General features: G+C 35.9%; 1 protein-coding gene across 1 annotated transcript in view; it reads right to left on the bottom strand.

Annotated features, from left to right (window-relative positions):
* Window positions 1-19,193, bottom strand: part of RSRC1 (arginine and serine rich coiled-coil 1) — a 326,641-nt gene that overhangs the window by 124,464 nt on the left and 182,984 nt on the right. Inside the window, exon 6 of the mRNA XM_079767318.1 lies at window positions 1,432-1,483. Within this exon, the coding sequence (XP_079623444.1) occupies window positions 1,432-1,483 (52 nt within the window). The remainder of the gene's footprint in view (window positions 1-1,431; window positions 1,484-19,193) is intronic.

Below are 19,193 nucleotides of genomic sequence, written 5' to 3'. Positions count from 1 at the left end.
CTGTGAACATTTTGGGTTAGAATGCAAGGAGTAAATTCAAGACAACCTTAAATCATAACCTTAAATCATAAGTACATATATACACTGAGTGGCCAGATTATTATGATCTCTGAACGCATAATAATCTGGCCACTCGGTATATATATATATGAGGCCCGGTGCATGAATTCGTGCATGGGTGGGGTCCGGCCAGCCTGGCCAGGGGCAGGGGACATGGGCGGTTGGCCTGCCTGCTGGTCGAACTCCTGGTCGAGGGGACAATTTGCATATTAGCCTTTTATTATACAGGATATACACTGAGTGGCCAGATTATTATGCGTTCAGAGATCAAAATAATCTGGCCACTCAGTGTATTTTCTCAGTCAAGGTATACAAATATATAACTACTGTCATTTGGTATTATGAAATTACTTTTATCAGTGATGTTATTCTAACCATACCTCATGCTTGATCCTGACAACTCATTACTTGAATAAGTTACATCATTTTTAAAGAGCACATTAAGATTCAGAATAAAATTTCAGTACTTAGAAAAGATGTCATGGGTTTGAATATTTTTAAAAAGGTAAAGTATTTAATGTCTACATGACTCTGGGTATTGTATCTAAAATCAAAGTCATAGCATTATTGTATAATTAATAAAACACATACTATTTTAAGATTAGGTGGTATCCAGAACAAACTGACTAATGAATTAGTAGAATGTAATTGGAGGAATTATAAAATTTCATTTACCTTGTTTCTTTTGGCTCAATGAAAACTTCAATCTAAAACTCACATCTTATACAAAAGTTAAATTAAAATAGATCATAATCTTAAATCTAAAATGTAAAAAATATAACTTGTAGAAGAAAATGTAGGAGAAAATCTTAATGATGTGAGGTTAGCCAAAAAAATTCTTAAACATGCTACCAAAAGTACCATCCATAAAAGACAAAGATCAATAAATTAAACTTCATCAAATTAAAACAAAAACAATTTTAAAAATAAAAAGGTAAAGAATGACCTTTTAGTATTATACTGCAACAATAAATATTTTAGGTAAAATAGTCACACATACAATCTAGATCTCATAAATTTGTGAGGATAAATGAAAATAAGTGTTTTTCTTTCTTTTAAAAAAAATATATTTTATTGATTTTTTTTTTTTTTTTTACAGAGAGGAAAGGAGAGGGATAGAGAGTTAGAAATATCGATGAGAGAGAAACATCGATCAGCTGCCTACTGAACACCCCCTACTGGTACATGCCCTTGACCGGAATCGAACCTGGGACCCTTCAGTCCACAGGCCGACGCTCTATCCATTGAGCCAAACCGGTTAGGGCTAAGTGTTTTTTGTTTGTTTGTTTGTTTGTTTGTTTTTGACCCACCTGTAAGCATGCTAGGATTTATTTTAAGCTTTTTCATTTAAAGTTAATTATCAATACTTACCAGCAGCTTCAAGAACCAACTGTAGTCTGGCTTTGGCCTGTTCAGCTGGTGGCTAAAAATCAACCATAGAAGACATTTACGGGTCAGTTTTAATAGATGGAGCTTTAAATTAATGCATGGTTATGTGAATATCAGAAAATACAGAGAACTTTATAATAATCAATATTAACATCCATCCACATTTTAACATTACATCATAACAGCTCTACCAATCTGCTTTCTCACCTTAGTAATAAAATCATATTTTTCATTAATATGATGCAAGAATTAAGTTTTTCCATTTTTTATTATAAAAGGTTTTGTTTACTACCCAATACTATACCAATCAGCAATAGCCTAAATAACTGAAACTTAATAATGAGGCAAACCCACATATTTAACAACATATTTTCAAGAGTTGCTATTTCTCAACATATGGAAACGTGAATGTGACCTACTAGAATTTAAATAGCAATTTGAAGTGCAATACTTCAGTCAAGAAACATCCTAAAGCCAAATATTTTCTGTTTTCTTATCTGTATTGGAAAGGAGCAACTGTGATGAAGATAGGACACAACATGAGTTCATGCTTTCAATTCCTATTGACTATCCTAAAATTGTCCTCTCAATAAACCTTGATTCAAATAGTTGATAAGGCTGAAATTAAAGTACTTTCCTACCAATGACCTTATTCTGAGATTTTTAAAAAAATGTGTTGATAGTATTCAAATTCATAGATTGTATCAAGGCTCTGATTTTTAATGAAAGACCTGTTAAAAACTGTTTTTAATACTTACAACTTCAAAATACATTTATAAAGATGTCTGCAAGTGGCTAAACAACCTCATATTTATATGTGAGACCATCATTTGAGAATTAACATTTTACAAAATATATTAGAATATTTTGCTATTTGTGAAAAAACAGCTTAAATTAAAAGAACTGGGTATAGAAATATATTGTGCTCAGAAGAGTTTAAGAATTTGAATGGTGCTTTTGAGTAAACTGTAGGAAACAGGATGGGAAAATGGTAAATGAGATGGGAGGGAAGACAAGGAGAGCCTTTTATATCACAGAACACGGGTGTTAACCCTACACCAGGGGCTGGTTTTATAAATAAGTTTTATTAGAACATAGCCATGCCTACTTGTTTATATGTTGTCTATGGTTGCTTTTGTGCTCAAGCAACAACAGCAGAGTCAATTACTTGTGGCAAGAGCCAAAAGTATTTACCAGACCTTTAAGGACATGTTTGCTGACCTGTGCCAAAGAAGATGGAGAAACTTAGAATTTGAGACAGCAGGGTGATGTGTTGAGATCTGTATTATGATATATCATTCTAGCAATACACTTCTGGATGAACTGAAAGGAATATGACTGGAGGCAAGGAGCACCGTTAGGGAGCAATTAAATTCCAGGCAAGAGACTATGAGGGCCTCAGGTGGAGCAGTAGCAGTAAGGTTGGACAAGAAGAACTAGATTTGAGAAATGTTTAATTGGTAACATGTTTGTGTATGAGAGGAGAAGTTGACAAACAATAAGAGTACTTTATGCCATACATTTGTAGATAAAGTGTAAGTAATTGTGTTTTATAAAGTATTAAAAATATGTGACATCAAATTAAAATATAACAGCAACATATCAATAGAAGACTGTGACATTCACTGAATATAATTTCTCTAACAATTATCAACTAAATTGCCCATAGGAGACAAACAGGTAATATAAACATGATAGCTAATGCATCTGACATCAGCGTCAGTGGAGAGTATGGAGAACTCTGGAGCACATCTCCAGCCAAAGGGCGCAGCTGATACTCAGCGCAAACTCAGTGTTGTCATGCAGAGATGCAAGTCGGGGGCGACAACATTCCTTGATTTTTCATGAGACCTTACGTCACCATGAAGGCCAATACTGTGTGGAACAAGCACTACTTCTAAGAGACAGGTTCAGTCCCAAGACAGTTTGTGATCTCTGCATCTACTTAATACACACAACTGAAATTTAATACTTTGTGCAACGTAACACAACTAGAATGGCAAGAAGGAAATGATGTTCTTACAAGCAGGTCCCAAGCCAGCTAAGAATTATGAAGCATACATTTCAGAGTGTCCTATTCAGCACTGTCCTTTGACAGAAAAATGATAGACACTTTGTTGGTTAATATATTTCATGGGAAAGTTTTATGTATTTCATAAGGAAAGACTTTTTTTAACAATTAAAATATTGAAGATATAGAAAAATATACAAAATGAGTGCACACATCTAATAAAATATTAACAGTATTGTTAAAGTCTCCTACCCCACAAAATCCCCCTGCATAGCAGCTCCCTCTCTCTCCCATTTATAACAACTGTCTTGAAAATGTGGTGATTACCATTCCGAAGGAAAGATTCTTGATGGTTGATGTTTATGATAAATCACCTGTTAAGACATATTTATATTTTCATTAATTCCTCTAACTACCTATAATATAGGGTTCATATTTCCAAGATAAAGAAACTCGGGGAGTAAGAGCAGTTTAGTAACCTGACTCTGCTAGTAAATGACAGACTGAAATCAAGCGCCTCTGACTCCAAATCTCAGGATCCTTCTAATTAAATTACTAGAATATTCATGAAGTCAAAGCAAACAATTTCATAGATATAAAAGCATAAGGAAAGCTTTTTGATTCTGTTCAAAAGAAAAATCTGTCCAAAATAATACATTTGTACCAGTAAATGAAATATAATTCCATTCTAAATACAGATGCAACTCGCTAAATTATTTTTATAAAATATAGGGATCAACTCCAACTATGGGGATAAACTATATTGTTAATTCACCAGACTTTTTAAAGTAATTTATATCTTATAAATACTTTTACTCTTAAAAATTTTGATTCATTTCTCAATCATTTTTCCTGGATAGGGAATTCAGCTGTGAATATTCTCTCACTTTTTGTCCATCTGCAAGTACCTTTCTTTTACTCTGACTAGTGAATAATTTGAATGGATATGGGATTTTGGTGGCAGTCTTTTTCGCAGTTATCTGCCCCTCAAATCTTTTCCAAGGGCCTTGAGTTTGTCCCAGAAGAAGAAAAGCATCATAACAAGTCTCTTGGCTGAAACCCTCCTGGACTCATCATATTAAGTAGGCTTAGAGTAAAAATAACTTTGGGCCTCGAGTGCCAAAATGTCTAATGCTTTAGCTATTTTAGAGTATATCAGACCCCAGGGATTAGCATGAATTCCATCTAAAGTTGGCAAGTGGTACTAATGTTATTCAGAACCAGAAATTAAACATTATTCAATAAACTAGAGGCCCGGTGCATGAATTCACGCACCAGTGGGGTCCCTCGGCGTAGCCTGCGGGGATTGGGCCGAAACCAGCAGTCCAATGCCGCCTGCCACTCCTGCCTGCTGCTCCCACTTATCCCGGCTCCGCTGTGCCTGTTGCGGGCTTGTGCCTCGTCAGTCCTGATCAGGAGAGGCTTGCGCCCCCATAGCAGCGCTCGCCAGCTATGAGCCCTGCATCTGGCAACCATTAGTTAGCTGAGCAGTGCTCCCACTGTGGGATTGCATTGACCAGCAGGGGCAGCTCCTGTGTTGAGTGTCTGCCCCTGGTGGTCAGTACGCGTCACAGCGACCGGTCGACCGGTTGTTTGGTTGTTCGGTCACTTAGGCTTTTATATATATATATATATGATATATATATATATATATGATAATAATACCAAATACAAATGTGTGGAATACAGCAATTTTCAATATAAGGATTATACAATGAGGACATATTTAGTAACACAATGTCACAACTACATTGTAAACTTATGGAGAAAAAATATTTAAAAATATTCCTTATCTTAGTAGTGCATAATTAGATAACTGTCTATCAACAAAACTGAATTATAGAGAATGTAAATGTTGTTCCCTTAAAAAAATAAATTTTAGCATTGACAATAACAGACCAGTAGGAACAGTCTGAATTTTTACTATAAGTTTTTAAAGGGTTTATTAATGTTAACACATTATTGTGTTATGTTATAATACCAAAAATATATATTAGTATATATACTCTACTATGATTTAAATTCATTTAAAGAAAAGTATACTTCTGCTAGAAATTCTTATCATAAAAGTTTATAAAAAAAATGTTATAAAGGGTCTTTTTTATGCAGAAATGACCATAACCAGAAATAAGAAAATACAGGGTTTAAATTTTCTAAATAGGGGTCCATTTATGGGGGTGAGGGGTTTGGTAGTCTTTCTATTGCCATGATTCTCCAGAACTACCCTGCTCCCTTCCCTCCCCTTGGTAGCCAAGTATTTGTAAGACCTAGTTTTAGACAAGAGTATCCACTTTCTTAAGACAAAACAAAAGCTTCTAAGATGAAACCAAAAGATAAGTCAGTTTCCTAATGGCTTGTGGAGGTGACTATCTTCAATGTTTAGACCTTTTCCTTTGATTTTATATTTACTTTTATTGAGTCCAATTCCCTGAGTTCCTTATAGATAAACTGCATGTCTAGATTTTTAAAATACCGCCAAAGCTAACATTCAAGACAAGCACAATCCTTTAAGCCATGACTATATATTAAAAAAGAGAAAACTCTGCTTATGTAAACCAGTTTACGCACTAAACTACTTTTTCACTCTTCTCACTTCCATTATATATTCGGCTCCCTGAACTCCTGACCACCACTATGGAGATTCTAGAAGTTGATGAAGATATAGTCATTCCAGCTGTCAACAACAGTTTCCAGGTTGTTAAGGTCAGAGAAGTAGAAAGTCTGAAAGAAAGACTACAGTTAAGCTAAGAGAGAACTCAAACTTGGAAATAAAATTAGATTAGCAACATTTCATAAAATCAAAATTAGGATTGGATTATATGGTTTTTGGCTATTACTCTCAATTCTGGAAAGATGTTGGAGTAGGAAGTACCGGGAATCTGTCTCCCTACCTACACAATAATTGCACTAGCAGAATCTATCTGATGGAACTATTTGGAACTCTGGATTTTGTTGAAGGTTTGCAACTACCAAGGGAAAAATCAGACAGTAACTTGTGGTTAATTTTGGTCAATTTCAGCTATTCGCATAATAGCAGCTTCCCTTCCCCCAGCCATGTGGCAGGCAGTTATACACTTGTTCCTGGAGCAGCTTGCACACAGAACAAGTGTTGGCGAGGATGTAGAGAAACTGGACCCTTTGTGCAATGTTGGTGGGAATTAAAGTGGTACAGTCATTGTGGAAAATAGCATGGCAGTTCCTCAAAAAATAAAATTGCCATATAATATAGCAATTCCACATCAGGTACACACCCAGAAGAACTGAAAGCAGGGTCTTAAAGATATATTTGTAGACCCATGTTCATAACAGCATTATTCACAGTAGCTAAAACATGAATCCAACCCAAGTGCCCATCGATGGAAGAATGAATAAGCAAAATGTGGTACATGTATACATACAATGTAATATTATTCAGCCTTATAAATAAAGGAAAGTCTACAATATTCTACAACATGGATGAACCTTGAGGACATTGAGTCATGAAAAGACAGATACTGTATGATTCTACTTATATAAAACTAGAGGCCCGGTGCATGGATTTTTGCACAGGTGGGATCCCTTAGCCTGGCTGGCGATCAATCGGGGGGTTGGGGGGACTGGCCAGCTGGCTGTGGGGAGGGACTGTGGGAGGTTGGCCAGCTGGCTGGGGTGAGAGACCTGCGGGATGTTGGCCGGACACAGGAGGTTGGCTGTGGGAGCGCACTAACCACCAAGGGGCAGCTCCTGCACTGAGCGTCTCCCCCCTGGTGGTCAGTGTGCATCATAGCAACCAGTCGACTGGTCGTTCGGTCACTTAGGCTTTTATATATATAGTTACTTAGTCAATATCATAAAGACAAAGTATAATGGTGGTTGCCCAGGGGGTTGGGAATAGAGGGAAGTGGAAAGTCACTGTTTAATAGGTATATAGTTTTTCAGTTTTTCAAGATGAAAAGAGTTATGGGGATGGATGGGATGGTGATGGTTGCACAACAGTGTGAATGTATTTGATATAATTGAACCATACACTTAAAAATGGTTAAGACAGTAAATGTACTACCATAAAAACAAAATTTAAAAGTACACATATACATTGACTTTTACCTTACTTATAGGAATTGGGTTATTGGAACCTCCTATTTGAAGAGAATATATAGATTAACTATTTCAGATCTTGTAGACAAATGGTGTTAGAGTACTATGGAGGCCATGTTGTATGTACATCAGTATTCATTCCTTTTTATTGCTGGGTAATATTCCATTATAATGATACACTATAATGGGTATGCATTCACCTGTTGACAAACATTCAAATTATTTCCAGTTTTTTGGCTATTATAAAAAAATACTATAAACATTCAGGTAAAACTCTTTGTATAAATAATGTGCTTTCATATCTCCTGGGTATGAATCACCTCTTATATACAAGGTACCATAATAGCTAGGATTGGAATGGTTGAGTCATATGGTAAATATTATGTTTAACTTTTAAAGAAATTACCAAACTGTTTCCAAAGTGGTTTTTCATTCCCACCAGCACTGTATGAGTTCCAGTTACTCCACATCTAGTCATGACTTAATATAGTCAGTCTTTCTAATTTCAAAATTCTAATAGCTACCTCACTGTGGCTTTAATCTATCTTCCCCTAACAATTAATGGTGTTGAACATCCTTTCATGTGCCTATTTACCCATATATCTTCCTTGGTAAAATAAGTGTTCGAATATTTTGCCAATTAAAAAAATATTTTTTTAATTTTTAAATAATAGTTGACATACAATACTGTATTAGTTTCAGGTGTACAAGTCCATGATTAGACATTTATATAACTTACAAAGTGATCACCCTGATAAATCTAGTGCTCATCTGACACCATGTATAGTTATTATAATGTTACTAGAGGCCTGGTGCATGAAAATTCATGCACTGGATTGGGGGAGTCCCTCAGCCCGGCCTGCCCCCTCTCACAGTCTGGGAGCCCTCAGGGGCGGGAGATGACCCGGCGATCAGGGGAAGGCAACGCCCTATCACACCTCTGCTGCTGCCACTGCTGGCAGCACAAGCCTCGGCCGGCCCTGGTTACCTGAGCCTTGGGCTGGCCCTGGGCGGCTGGGGGGTTGAGGGGACTGGGGGACTCCGGAGGCAGGTGTGCAGCAAGGCTGGGCTGAGGGGACTGGGCGCTGCCATCTTGTGGCTGTGGGCACTGCCATCTTTGAGGGCGTGGTAGCCAATTAGCATATTCCCTCTTTTTTGGCTATGGGTACCGCCATCTTTGAGGGTGGGGCAGTCAATTAGCATATTTCCTCCTTATTGGCTGTGGGCGCCGCCATCTTTGAGGGCTGGGCAGTCAATTAGCATATTCCCTCTTTATTAGATAGGATTTACTATATTCCCTATGCTGTACTTTACATTCCCATGATTATTCTGTAACTACCAACTTGTACTTCTAAATCCCTTCAGATTTCCCCCCCAAACACTCTCCCATCTGGCAACCTTCAAAATGTTCTCTGAATCTATTAATCTGTTCTGTCCTACCTGTTCATTTATTTTGCGTGGGTTTTTTTTAAGATTCTACATATAAGTGAAATTATCTGGCATTTGTCTTTCTCTGTCTGCAATGTAGCATCTCTAATAATCTCATACAGAGTATTTTTCATCTCAGACATGCAGTTCTCATGTCTAGAAATTAGTTTTTTAATAGTTTTCATATCTCTACTTAATATGTTCAGTTTTCCTAGGAGCTCTCTGACCATAAGCAATACAGTTATAATAAGTCTATCATGTCCTTGTCTACTGATTCTATTACTGTGTCATTTCTGGGTCTGTTTCAACTGATTGACTTTTTTATCATTTGCAGTATTTTCTTGTGTTTTTAGATGCATAGTAATTTCTGACAGGATGTCACACATCATGAATTTTATTTTGTTGTGTGTTACATATTTTTGTATTTGCATAAATAGTCTTGGTCTTTGTTCTGGAGCACAGTTAAATAATTTGGAAGCAGTTTATCCTCTCCGTTCTTAATTTGTTAGGCAGGATCAGAACAGTGTAAGTCTGTAGTTAATTTCCCCCCACTATTGTGAGATATGACATTTTTTTAGTACCTGATTGGAAGCACCACGATATACGTTGGGAACAGGCACTATTTCCAATGCTGTGTGAGTGACAGGCATGATCCCTCACAGTGCTTCAGGTGGCTCTTTTCCAAGCCTTGGGCGGTTCCTCCCGTGACGCACTGATGAGTGGTCTGCTGAACACACGAAGGGGACCCACTGCAGATCTTCTGCAGCTCACTACTCTCTCCCTGCCCTGTGACTCTAGAGGCTTTGGCCTCCCAGTTTCACAGCTCCATGTTCTCAATTCAAAGAGACCAGAAGGCTCTGCCTGGGTTCTCCCTACCTGTGGCATGACCTAGAAACTTTATCCAGGCTTAAGCTGGAACAATTAAAGGGCTCACCTAATTTTTTTCTAATCTCTTAGGAAACACTGCCCTTCATGCTTGATGTCCATTGTCTTGAAAGATGTTTTTCCAAATAATGTGTCCATTTATTTTTAGTTGTTTCAGGTGGGAGAGTAAATCTGATCTCTGTTAATCCATCTTCACTGGAATAGGAAGTCTACGATTTCTTTTAATAGTACAACATCCTCGGAAGGTAAAATCACTTGCCCAAAGTCACAAAGCCATTTGCTAATGCATGTTAATAAAAATGCAGTACCTATAAGTTCTAGATAAACCTATATCTAGATAAACCTATAAGTTCCCTGTGTCTGGACATTTTCTATGCCCTTTTCCTGACTAATCTATGTTCTTTCAAAGCTCAGCTCCAGATGCATCACCTCTGGAAAACCTCATAAGTTTCATCATAAACCTCCTTTCATGTTGGTTACAATTCTCTGCTCTATGTTCCTGTAATGCCCTGGGCTTACACGGATCAGTACATCTCCAGTGTAAATACTCATTTTGTTGTCTATAATTCCTTCAAAGACTATCAGCTTCTTGAAGGCAACAACTGTCTTACGTCATTGTATCATTAGCACCTGGAATAGTGTCTAGAAAACAGTCAATGCTCAATAAGTATATATTTGAAATAAACTTCCATATAAATTTTACAATCTTCATAAGTATTATATATAAATTAATTTTGAAGTATTAATTTCACTGACGTCTATCTGTTAGAATTTATCTAATTCAAATAGCTGGATGTCTGAGAGAATAATAATGGTATTGGAGAAATTATAACAAGTAGTATTAATGAACTACATAACCTGCATATAATTAATGTTTTTTTAAGCAACCTATTTGATTACAGAATGGCAGTTCTTAAAGTGATCATATGAGCTCCAAATATGTGATAACTTCTATGTGCCATATCTTTCCTAGCCAACATTACAAACATTCTCAAGAAAGAGCATAAGCTACCTGAAAAAAATAACACATTCTTTGAAAAAATATAATAGCTATTATTCATTGTATGCTTTAATGTTCCAGACGCCGTGCTAAGCACTTTACATACATCTCATTTAACAAACTTCTCATAACAATCCTGACAAGGCATTCTTAATGCTATCTTTTAGATGAAGAATAAATTACCTAAAATCACAAAAATGATAAGGTGGCAGAGCTTGAATTTTAATCCAGATGACAAAAATCTCTATTCTTAAAACACTATATTGCTTCACAGTCTGAGATACATTTTGTTTATTACCTTTCATTGGGGGGGGAAAAAAAAGAAAAGTCTAATCATTTTTTATTGCCAGAAAAGAAAGTACAAAGGTAAAACTAAATTTTCTTTAGTCTTTTGGATGGGACAACTAATGATCTTAAAGGTTGTGAGTGCCACCTTAAAAGCTCACTTTAATCAAGCTTTTTCAGATGAATAACTTTAAAAATATTAAACATATTCACAGTATAGGGACTGTGCCATTTCCTTTAAAGTAAAATGCAATCTCACTATGACAGAAACACATATCAACAGCTTATCATATTTCTGGCTACATTTCATTTTAACAGTTACTATAATTCTATCTCTTAGGATCAAGGTCTAAGCTAGAAATATTACAAGTAGCTCAAAAGTAGATTTATCTTGCCTCTAGAACTTAGCACCCAGTTGGTTTAAATAAAGACCACACACACACACACACACACACAAGAGAATTAAACCTATAACTTATATTCCATTCTCAATAGCAAATTTCTTTTAGAGTTTTTAAAAAATTTATTTTTATTGTTGAAAGTATTATAGATGTTCCCTCTTTCCCCCCCATTGACCTCCTCCACCCCACTCCCCAGGCCTTCACCTCCCTATTGTCAAACATTATTTCTAAAGAGCTTAAGGGGTTTGAAGAAAGTTATATAATAGCTACTTTATTATAAACCAGAGAAAGATGCTATTTTATAGATGTCTTTTATAGTTGGGAAAGTTAAAGAGGTGAATCTAAACCTAGGGTTACAACATCCTTTAGGCCTGTTTAAGTAACCTATATTCATGATCCTATTAAATGACACTGTCCATATACTACACAGACACACAACCATGCTTCTTTGTTTACAAATTGTCTATGGCCGCAGGGTTGAATAGTGGTGGTAGAGACTGTATGGTTCATAAAGCCTAAAATATTTAGATGGCTCTTTATAGAAAAGGCTAATTCCCAATCTAGACTCCTTTTCCCTTTCTTTTTTCATCCTATACATAGCTGCTAAAGCTATTTTCAAAAATCAAAGTTCTAATTAAGTTGCTGCTTAAAAAAATACCTCAGTGACTCTCCATTGCTTCTAGGTTTAAACACAAACTTATAATTTTAATTTTTAATACTATCAACAAGATCCCAAGCTTATTCTTCTATCCTTGTCAACCATGTCTGTACTCATATGTAACATTTCAGCAACCACGTCCCATAGAACCCTCTTCTTGGAATTTCCTTTTCATCGGTCATCCTTAGTTTCAGAAGTGCTAAAATGCCTCCACCTTTGTCCAGCCCCACCTAGTTGGATGGATACAATATGGGCTATTTTGCTCATACAGCACTCAAAATTTTTGTGAAAATGCTACAGACTACCTCTTTATTCTTTCTAAATGAGGCCCTCTCCCTTCATTAGTTTCCTTCATTTCTAGCCCCACCTCTGGAACCTCACTACTTAAAATACCTTGTAACAGAACTTAGGAAGAAGGCTTAGATTTGGAAAGGAAGTAGCTTCATATGAAAGATAGGTAGATGAAGCAGATATTCTCTCCCCTCGGTGGAGCCAAGGTAGGCATGGAGAGCAGAGAAGTTTGGCTATTTTAATACAAGTTTAGAAGCATAAAACAAGCAGAAAATAGAAGAAACAGCAAACCCAAGCCATCATTTATTTGTGATGGCTACACATTTGTGCCACTAAGTAGAAATATTTTCTTAACATGCCCCAGTTAGAAATTAAGAACTTTTTTTTTTTTACAGCTAACCAAGAGATTCTCCCACAAAAGCAGGAAATAAAGGCTTTTTACATACATCAGTTATTTGTATGGAAGGCCTCTCAAAAGTTCTAAAATAATTCCATGTAAAACAAGTTATGTTTACTTCTTGACATGGCATTGAGGTTAAAGTAAAATTAGACTCAATAATATAGTAGTTTACATTATGAAAGGTCAAACACAAATAATTTTCTTCTTAATTTTTTTCTATACTAAAAGAGTGTGTGGTGACATATAAGGATAAACATTCATATAGTCCTAAACTCTGTTTTAATATCTTCTTTTTAAAACATTTTTATAGCCAGCTACTTTTGCTACCACAATTTTAAGTATCAGCATATCTTTTAGTTCATAAATATTAATATTTTACAATGGTCTACAAGACATTATTTATTTATTTATTTATTTATTTATTTATTTACTTACTTTTAATCCTCACCTGAGGATAGAGAGACAGAAGGGGGTGGAGTGTGTGTGTGAGTGTGTGTGTGGGAGAGAGAGAGAGAGGAGAGAGAGAGGGGAGAGAGAGAGAGAGAGAGAGAGAGAGAGAGAGAGAGAGAGAGAGAGAGAGAGAGAGAAACAGCAATGTGAGAGAGTAATATTGACTGGTTCCCTCTTGTAAGCACCCTAATAGGGAATGAACCCGCAACCTAAGGTATGTGCTGTGACTGGGAATCAAACCCACAATCTTTTGGTGTACAGACAACAATGCTCCAACTGAGCCACACTGATCAGGGCTACAGGACATTATTTTAAACTATTACAGAAATCTCTTTCCTGATCCTCTGGGAAGTCAGTTTAAAATAATACTTCCTATTTTTAAAATCCTTTGTAGCATTACAACAGCTATTTCTAAGAAACTTATTCCCTGTGACTGCTTTTCTTTCTGCTTTCTCACTTGTCTCTCTACCTTTGAATCATCTCAAGACTGCTGGGAAGGGAACGGTGATCTCTGCAGGACCAGTTATCTGGAATGCAGACTACCTATTTCGCTTTGCTTTATGGACTTCACACAAGTTTTTAAATGTCTTGGCAAAAACTTTTCTGTTTTATTTCAAATTATAATTTCTATCTTTGAATGAAGTTACTTTACTTTGCCTCTAAAAGATCTTCCAAAATTACCTTTTTGAAGTGTTTTCCCCACTAAAGGACAATACTAGAAAGTTTTTAAAAACATGTTTTTCTCCACAAAAAATCCATTGTGTATCCAGCTGTTTGAAACATTGTTTTCAAAATGGGCAATGATGTAGATACATCCACAAAAGGTCAAATGAATATTTTATTTATTTTGTTTCCATAAATATGTTATAGAAAATAATTTATTTGATTTGAATTATTTAGTAAGGCACTTTCTAGATGGAATATTTGTAATCAGGGTACATTTCACATATGCCCAGCAGGTGTATATAAGTGAAAGTAAAAGGCAAAAGGTAGATTGGGTATCAGAGCTCCTGTATTCTAGTCTTGACTATCTATTCTCTAAGGACTTTAGTTTCCTCATCCATGAATGTCCCTATATAATGAAGAGGTAATATGTAAATTGACTGTCATGCCCTCGCACAAGATGGCCGCCCGCATGTGGTCACAAGATGGCCGCCCCCATGTGGTCACAGGATGGCCACCACAAGATGGCCGGCAGGGGAGGGCAGTTGTGGGCAATCAGGCCAGCAGAAGAGGGCAGTTAGGGGCGACCAGGCCAGCAGGGGAGGGCAGTTAGGGGCGACCAGGCTGGCAGGGGAGGGCAGTTGGGGGTGACCAGGCCTGCAGGGGAAGGCAGTTGGGGGTGGCCAGGCCTGCAGGGGAAAGCAGTTGGGGGTGACCGGGCCTGCAGGGGAGGGAGGGCAGTTGGGGGGGACAAGGCCTGCAGAGGAGGGCAGTTGGGGGTGACCAGGCCTGCAGGGGAGGGCAGTTGGGGGTGATCGGGCCGGCAGGGGAGCAGTTAGGCATCAATCAGGCTGGCAGGGGAGTGGTTAGGGGGTGATCAGGCTGGCAGACAGAAGCAGTTGGGGCAATCAGGCAGGCAGGCAGGCGAGCAGTTGGGAGCCAGCAGTCCCGGATTGTGAGAGGGATGTCCCAGATTGGAGAGGGTGCAGGCTGGGCTGAGGGACACCCCCTCAGTGCACGAATTTCGTGCACTGGGTCTCTAGTATTAAATAATATGGGGAAATGCTAAAATTATATTTCTAGAACACTACAAAACAATATATGTAAAATGGTCCATGTATGTAAAATAGAACATAAAATGCATAATGTAGAAAAAACTAGAAAATAGCAAAATGGTAACAATTTTTATTTTCTCCTCTATCCTTAATTCTACCTGCATTTTCTAAGTAGGATTCCATTAGCTGGACCAGGGAAAATGGATATTATGACAAAAATAAAATTCTTTAAATATAAATTAAAAAAATAAATTAAAAATCTTAAAAACTATTACATTTTTAACAGTTTATGATAAAGTATGTTTACATTACACATTTAAGTAAATTTTCATCTGCTCTAAAAACTTCAAGAACTATTTAAGTATTGCCTATAGTTTGACATTTGACACTCATTCTTGCTACTACCAGGAGGTTAAAGACATGTTTTGCTAAGAGGTGAATTTTATAATGAATAAATGTACTAACCTTTTGCCTCAGAAAACCTGTAATCAATAACTGACTTAATAAGTGAAAATGATGTAGATAGTAAAATACTGGTTGTTTAGTTAACATTAGTCTAATCACAAAACCACTTCACAATTAATCACAATTAATGGTCTCTGCTTTAGGAAAACCAGGGGTATTGTTAGTCATCATTAAAAAGTATTGGCAGAGCCTTGATTTGTAACCTATGTTGCCATTTTTCTTATAGAATTCTAATGTAGAGCCCCCCAAAATACATATAAATAATGAATACAATATTTCCTGGGTTTTCATTCTAAAATAATCAGATCCCTCTCTCTTTATTACTAGTCTTCTCCTGACCTTTCCCCTCCTTGCTAACTTAAAATATGAGGTAAATTAAGCCCTATTTTTATTCATGAAAATTGTCATACTAATAAAAATCCTATAATCAGATGTACTGCTTTACACACTTTAAAAAATATCTGTTATAAAAGGGCAACTATATAATGCACTATCATAGTAAGTTGAGTAATATAACTGCCACTCTTTACCACTTGACTAACCTGCACTTCATTTTCTTAAAGAATTGATCATTCTACCAAAATAGCAGCTGATTTGTCACAGACTTAAAAAGTGCAATTTTATTCAAGATTGGTTTTTGAGTATATTTTGGATTTTATTTATTCATGAGGCCATGGGAAACAAAATATTCCAATAAGAAAATAAATATACTTTAAAAACTTTAAGTTAAAAGCATATGAAATGCTGATATGCAATCATTTTTAACTATAAAATTTGAAATTTAATTTGATTCAAATAACAGAATCAGACAGAATTCACATGGAGTAGGGTTGACATTTTAGGCTTAGAAGCAACAGAAGAAATCATAAGGGAAAAAGATGGACAAGTTTGACTGTATAAAATATTCAATTTCATATAAAGACTATCTGGCAACACAGAACCAAAATAAAATGGCAACACTGCGTCAGTAAAATTATTAGCAACAAATCTAACCAAGAGTTTATAGTTTCATTTACAAATAGCGCCTAAAAGTTGATAAGAAACTAACTAATTCCTAAAAGATAAGAGAACCAAAGAACAGAACTTCTACAGTAAAAAGACAGCTAGTCAAACTCCTTACATTTCTCTGGTAGAATTCTCTGTCATTATTATTGAAATATGCAAATTAGAAAATTGTAAGTGATAGCCAATGCTAGCCAATGATGTAAATCTTTCATACTTCACTAGTCGTATACAAATTAATACAACACTTAAAAGCAATTTTAAAAATGTGAAAAGAGCCCTAAACATACTCATATTCTTTGAGAAAATATTTCTAATATGTTGATGGTACACATTGTCTGTTACTATGTCAGGACACAATACCATTCTCTTTTGCTGAGATATCTGACTAGATTACTTCATTTTTTTCCCGATACATGTGATAGTTTTATTCTTGTCCAAATTCATGAAAAAATTTTTCATAGGTGAACTTAGCTAAAAATGACTAGTGATTTATGCTCCATCCCGAATAGTGGATACAATTTGGATAATAGCCAATAGATGGCACTGTTCTCACTAGGTAACAAACACATAAAGGTCTCATTACAGGCACATTATTAAGACCAAATAAATACCTGCTCAAATCAGTGAATCTGAATTGTTTTTGTGTGTGATGGGGGATGTATATTAAAATATATTAAATGTTAACAAATTTACACTTAATAATTACAGAATATGGAGACCAATTTAAGGCAAACATTTATTTATTCATCTAAAGATATTTATTGAGTACCTACAGTGACTAGGCACTAGAGATACAAAAGTAAGTATTTCCTGGTCTCAGATAATCATACAATTATGTAATAAGTAAAATTATTAATGGATATATGCACAGACCAGGACAGGTGCTCATTCTGAGGATGGATCAGAGAAAGATTTTTGCAAAAATGATGCCTGCAACTGGTCACAAAGGATTTGAGGTGTGTGTGTGTGTGTGTGTGTGTGTGTGTGTGTACAGCATACTTTAAATAAGGGGAAAAGCAACAGCAAGAATAGGAAGGTAAGAATGTATAATAGTATAATGCGGAAAGAATGAATCAGAATGTGCCAAGATAAAAACCTGGAAGAGAGGTCTGTAGCACTCAGAGATTCTGCTATCTTCAGAAATTTGGACTAGAAGTTTTGATGTGACTGGGATCACTAAAGGGATAATGGGGAATAGCATGAGCAGATTTATATTTTGGAGAGATCACTGCAGAAACTATGTGAGCATGGATTTGAGTGGGATAAGATTGGAGGTGGGAAACCAATCTAGTGGCTATTGGGGTAGTACAGGCAACGAGCAATGAAGCCTTTCCCAGAGCAATGGCAATAAAGGGTAGAGAGGGAGACTCAGTTTTGAGATATAGTTAAGGGATATGTGTTAGCAGGAAATGGCATTTAAATGGATGTGGGAAATGAGGAAAGAGTAATTAAGGGTGACAATCAAGAAACTGTATTTCATAGGGCCTTCTGAAATGCCAGACAACGTTTTACTGATCCCACATCCTTTTAATTGCTTTTAATATAAAGTATGTCGCTGTCTTCCTCTTATCCATCCAATCTTTACTGTGATAGCATCCTGTACTTTACCTTCAAAACCCTTAACAGAATTTATAAGAAGTGGCACAAAATATGCTTTTTGTGTATTTGTTTGTCTCTTCTACTTGTTAAATTATACTGCCTCAGGACAGAGTCTTCTCTTCTGATCTAGATCACTATTCCATTTGTAGCACCTAATCTGGTACATACATAGTTGATGATCAACAAATATTTGTTGAAGAAACACATATTTCTGAAGTTTCAAGCTCTACTAACGTTCTGCTTGGCTGATTACTTTTCATCAGGATCAAACACTACTTTGGAGCACATTCAGTAAAGCAGAGCCACGAGAGATGCTGCCTATTCATCAAGTACTTTAGTTTTTTTCAGTGAAAGCTTTTCTCACTAGCCAGGACAGTTAGAAGCTATTTTCCAGTGTAACTGGTGCTCTCTGGTCAGGTCAGCTTTCTCCAAGAGGGACAACAACGAAAACACCATTCTATAAAAACAAGATTCTGCCTTTATCTTCTGAGTCTTGCCAGATTTTGCAATGATTTCCTCTATGTCAGTTTCCTTGGAATTTTAAAGAAAAAACTGAATATAAACTAAAGGAAATAAACAGATTTGTTATAGTAAACATAAACATAAAAATCTGAATTAAAAATAATTACATAGACCTTCCATTCAGAATAAATATTTACTTAAAGAGTAAACTGTTCTGAAGCATCTAAACTATCCATCCAGTAGATCTTGAAAAATTTTTTTAGCTCATACTTGCATAATACATGTTTGAGGTGGTGAGATCCTATAAGGAATACAAAAATAGATCCAAATTTAAGTAATTTATAGTCTGATATGGTAGTAAGATATGCATACAATAACTATAATAAAGTATTCAATGTATTAATACTATTAGAGAGAAAATATAAATTGGTACAGTAGTTCAGTGCTATAAAAGATTAATTTTGACTGGATGTATGCAAATTATTTATAGAGGAAACAATTTTAGCTGGTCTTTAAATGGAAAGAGGTAGTATGTAGTCATGTAAAATATAATTTATAAGTATGTATTTAAACATCTTTTATTCAATTTATTTAAACTAAAATAAAAAAGAG

The sequence above is a fragment of the Cnephaeus nilssonii genome, assembly GCF_951640355.1.
Source record: "Cnephaeus nilssonii genome assembly, chromosome: 3".
In the NCBI taxonomy this organism is placed as follows: domain Eukaryota; kingdom Metazoa; phylum Chordata; class Mammalia; order Chiroptera; family Vespertilionidae; genus Cnephaeus; species Cnephaeus nilssonii.
Note: the sequence above shows the minus strand (reverse complement) of the source record. Positions and strands in the feature narration are given on the sequence as shown.